The 4,223-nt window shown below is 37.6% G+C and overlaps 1 protein-coding gene across 2 annotated transcripts in view; it reads left to right on the top strand.

Annotated features, from left to right (window-relative positions):
• Window positions 1-2,257: 2,257 nt before the first annotated feature.
• Window positions 2,258-4,223, top strand: part of LOC106514983 (E3 ubiquitin-protein ligase AMFR) — an 18,627-nt gene continuing 16,661 nt past the window's right edge. For both annotated transcript variants that reach the window (XM_014004539.1, XM_014004538.1), the window contains exons 1-4: window positions 2,258-2,362; window positions 2,878-3,188; window positions 3,269-3,361; window positions 3,472-3,636. In XM_014004539.1, coding sequence (XP_013859993.1) covers window positions 2,925-3,188; window positions 3,269-3,361; window positions 3,472-3,636 — 522 coding nt within the window. In that variant the 5' untranslated portion in view covers window positions 2,258-2,362; window positions 2,878-2,924. The remainder of the gene's footprint in view (window positions 2,363-2,877; window positions 3,189-3,268; window positions 3,362-3,471; window positions 3,637-4,223) is intronic.

Below are 4,223 nucleotides of genomic sequence, written 5' to 3'. Positions count from 1 at the left end.
TCCAGTGAAATATATTTATGTTTGTGGTTGTAATGTGACAAAATATGGAAAAGTTCAAGGGGTATGAATACTTTTGCAAACCACTGTAACATTGAACATGTGACACAGATAGATAATTAGTCCATAACACCTGTCTGGAAGCTGGAGGGGGGCGGGGTTTGAAGTGCCTAGATTGGATTTAAAGAGACAGCGTCAAAACTAGTTGATCTGAGACACATCTCTGAAAAGGGGTTAAATAGGGTCTTCCAAAGATAAACCAAGGAGGAATTTAGACCAAAGCATTGCAGTAATACTTTATATAGACCCCAACTGAATGATTTAAATGTGAAAAAGAAGGAATTAAAAGCATGATATGTCTCCTTTAAAGTCACACAAAGGGGGTTCAATGATGGAGGACAAGTAAATTAAGTAACAGGGATTGGATTGGATTGGATCATTTTTAGAACACAAAGTTACAAGAATGCCACAAGAGCTGTCACTGAATGTTGTTCAACCATTCAGCAAGAACACTGTTTCAGTTCAGCCAAAACTATCCACGAATCCATCAGGAGGAGATTATGTAAACGTCTGGTGAGATTCTGCTCGGCTGAAATGAACACCCTCTGACACAACAGAATCCTGACAATATAACCCTGTAACATGTAACATAGTCTAATATGGGCTAATATAACTGTTTTTTTATGATTATTCCATCGACCTATGAATTTTCCTTATCTGCTTTTCTTTCTGGGTCATAGGGAGCTAGTGTCAATCTCCAGCAGTCATTGCAAGTTTATCACATAGAGACAAAAACGTCAAATGACCTCGTGCACTCTCACTAACTGGAGATAATTTAGAGTTACATGTGGAACTAAAATGCATGTTGTGTTGGAGAAAACCCACACACATGCACAATGGAAATATGCAAACTCCACCAGGCTGGAAGGCCAACTTGAAACATGCTCATTGAAAGGTATCAGCTCTACCCACCATGCTTCCCTCAAGTAAAAACACCAGTACATAGAAAAGTATTACATAACAAGTAGCAGAAGGGATAGTATTGACGTATAAATTGAAGGTATTTTTGTATATTCTGAGTCGCACATAAGCGCTTGTTTTTACCTTTTTGTACAGTTCTAGCTGCTGAAAATTTTCAGGCATTTAAACTTTTGATGGGCAGCTGCTGCAGCTCACTCACACTACATTACTTGTTAGTCAGACAACCATCCTGACCAACAACATTGCTCTCACATAAACCAAGATGCAAAACTGAACTTCACTACTGCTGTTGTTTGTGGGTGTTGGGTCATTTTAGTTTTACCTGAAGGTCATCTCCTCCTCTCTCCTTTCTCAGATTTAAATAATAACACCACTTGTAAAACAAATATCCAAGTAGAAATAAATTATGAATAAAACTGTCAATTAAAAAGGCAAATGAAAGAGATAAAAAAGTACAATAGGGCCTGTATTTATTCATTGTTTTGTTTTTTTAAACACTGTAACTATATATTTGCTATGTGTCCTTGATTCAATCAAAGAAATTGGGACAAATTGTATCCTTGTTAAAGTCTGCAAACAAAACTGATTAAAAATCCACTTGGAATTTAGTTATTTGTTAATTTCTCCACAACGTGTTGACACAAAACTGGGTCTCTTGATTTTTTTTCTTGAACCTTTTATGCCGTAATGATTTGTGTGTAAGAGATAAGTTACTTAACATAGCAACAAAACTGCAAAACATGTAAAAGAAAGTCCAGCCAATACTGAGAAAGAAAAAACAACACAACATTCCATATAGTGCTTTTAAACAGTAATTTTATATAATGTACTGAATTGGTCAAGATAATTTAAAAATAGCATTAAATGACAAGAAAGTCAGACTGCTTAGAGGGCAAAAACAAACAAACAAACAAACAAACAAACAAACAAACAAACAAACAAACAAACAAACAAACAAACAAACAAACAAACAAACAAACAAACAAACAAACAAACAAACAAACAAACAAACAAACAAACAAACAAACAAACAAACAAACAAACAAACAAACAAACAAACAAACAAACAAACAAACAAACCTGGAAATGAAACACCTATTTTAGCAGCCAGTCCAAATTATTTTTTTTCGAGTAAAACCGTAATTCGATTAAAACATAAATTTACAAATGACTGCAGTGTGTTTATGTTGGTGACCCGTCCAGCGGATCAGATGTCAGGACATTTTCCATCGCTGCCACTTTAAAATGGTCGCGATGACGTCATTCCTCGGCCAGCTGCCTGCTCTCCGCGAGATAAACACCACAATGTTGTCGACTGCTATGTTCGCCGTGCAGCTCCTCTAAAAACACAGCCGAGCTGAATACGTTTATCTGGGTCTTGTGTGTAAGTATGCTTATAACTGTAAGTGAGAACTTTAACAGGAGCTGCCCGCTGTTTTAGAGTTTATTACGCTTCCGTCAACAGTGCCAAAAATGCGTAGCTAATATCCGCTAGCATGTGAGCTAGTTAGGTAACGCCAGCCAGGTGAATTAGCTGTTCTGTGCGTGAACTGTAGCTTTTCACCCTGCTGCTAGAGGTTTTGCTTTTGAGGTTGGTTGGTGATTTTCTTGTGTGCTGTCACAACTTAAATTGTATTAAGTTGAATTTAGACTATAACACTCACGGTGAAAGTGTTGTGGAAAGGTTAGCTTTACGCTCTGTGCTATTAGCTGTTGCCACAGAAGTAGCAAGAAAATTGTATGTACCCTGACTTATCTATCTATCTATCTATCTATCTATCTATCTATCTATCTATCTATCTATCTATCTATCTATCTATCTATCTATCAATCATGGATATGAGTTAACCTCAGCTCATTAAGTTTGATTTACTAACCAGCTTCTCTCTTCGCTTGCAGGTGGAGTGAGTTTTAAAAGAGCGAAGAAGCGAGCCGCAGCCATTGCGATGCCTCTGCTGTTTTTGGAGAGGTTTCCATGGCCCAGCCTGCAGACCTACACGGCACTGAGTGTGGCTTTGCTCGCTGGCAGCATCTTCAGTGCCTACACCACTGTCACGACTGACCCGGGCTTCGGGGCTTTGGAAACGGATGATGCACCAGCAGCTCCCTCTGAAGCTGACCTCGAACATCTAAAACATCATGCTATTGGTAACACAGAACTGGCAAGGACTGTCCTGTGGTATCTTGTCACCGACAGTCTTTTTGTATGGGTGAGTGCCATTCACGTTGAAAGTTTTTATATTATTATTCAAGTATAGATCCACTACTAACATTGTTTGCGTTTTGACAGGTGCTGGTCAACACCTTCTGCTGTTCTTTAATGTTAGTTGCAAAAATGATTCAGTATGTGGTGTTTGGTCCTCTTAGAGTCAGTGAAAAGCAGGTGAGTTTTTTTTTTGTTAAATAGAATAATGCATTTATTTCCCAACAAATGAAGTGGTGTTTTGTATCTTATATAGAGGCATCTATTTTTTACTTTTGTTTTTTTTTAAGCATCTCAAGGATAAATTCTGGAACTTCATCTTCTACAAGTTCATTTTCATATTTGGAGTACTGAACGTGCAGACAGTGGAGGAGGTGGTCATGTGGTGTTTGTGGTTCTCAGCCCTGGTCTTTCTCCATCTCATGGTCCAGCTCTGCAAAGACCGCTTTGAATATGTAAGTATGTTTAATTACTGCCTCTGTTTTCACTCTGCTTAATGTACACTTATTAGTATGCAAGGGCTGAGATTAAGTAAGTTTAGATTTGACCAGTTTTTGGCTTCAGTAATAATATTAATAATAATAAGTAAATTTGGAAATTTCTATGTCACATAAACATCCTGTACTGGATGTTTACCAAACACCAAAGTCTGTTTTGTTTGTGTTGTTGTTTGTATTCTTCAGTTGAGTTGCGTTATTTACATGCCAGCACATGTGTCTGTGTGAGTCTGCACAGCATTTAAAACGATGAATCCGCTTGCTGCACTCAAACTTGTCAGCGAGAGAGGTCAATGCAAGCAAAAGAGCTGTTTTGACCATAAGCTGAAAATGTCATAAGTAGTTTTGCTGGAGATCATGAATTCCAGGTGTTGCAATACCTTGAAGTAGGGCTGCCACAAACGATTATTTTTATAATCAATTAATCACCGATTATTTTTTCGATTAGTCGACTAATCGGATCATACGTTAACTGAATATAAAACGTACAGCTTATCGTGCCAGAATGCAGCTGCTATTATATAATCATGGTTAGATTTTAGCTA

The sequence above is a fragment of the Austrofundulus limnaeus genome, unplaced genomic scaffold (assembly GCF_001266775.1).
Source record: "Austrofundulus limnaeus strain Quisiro unplaced genomic scaffold, Austrofundulus_limnaeus-1.0 Scaffold25, whole genome shotgun sequence".
NCBI classification, from domain to species: Eukaryota; Metazoa; Chordata; class Actinopteri; order Cyprinodontiformes; family Rivulidae; genus Austrofundulus; species Austrofundulus limnaeus.
Note: the sequence above shows the minus strand (reverse complement) of the source record. Positions and strands in the feature narration are given on the sequence as shown.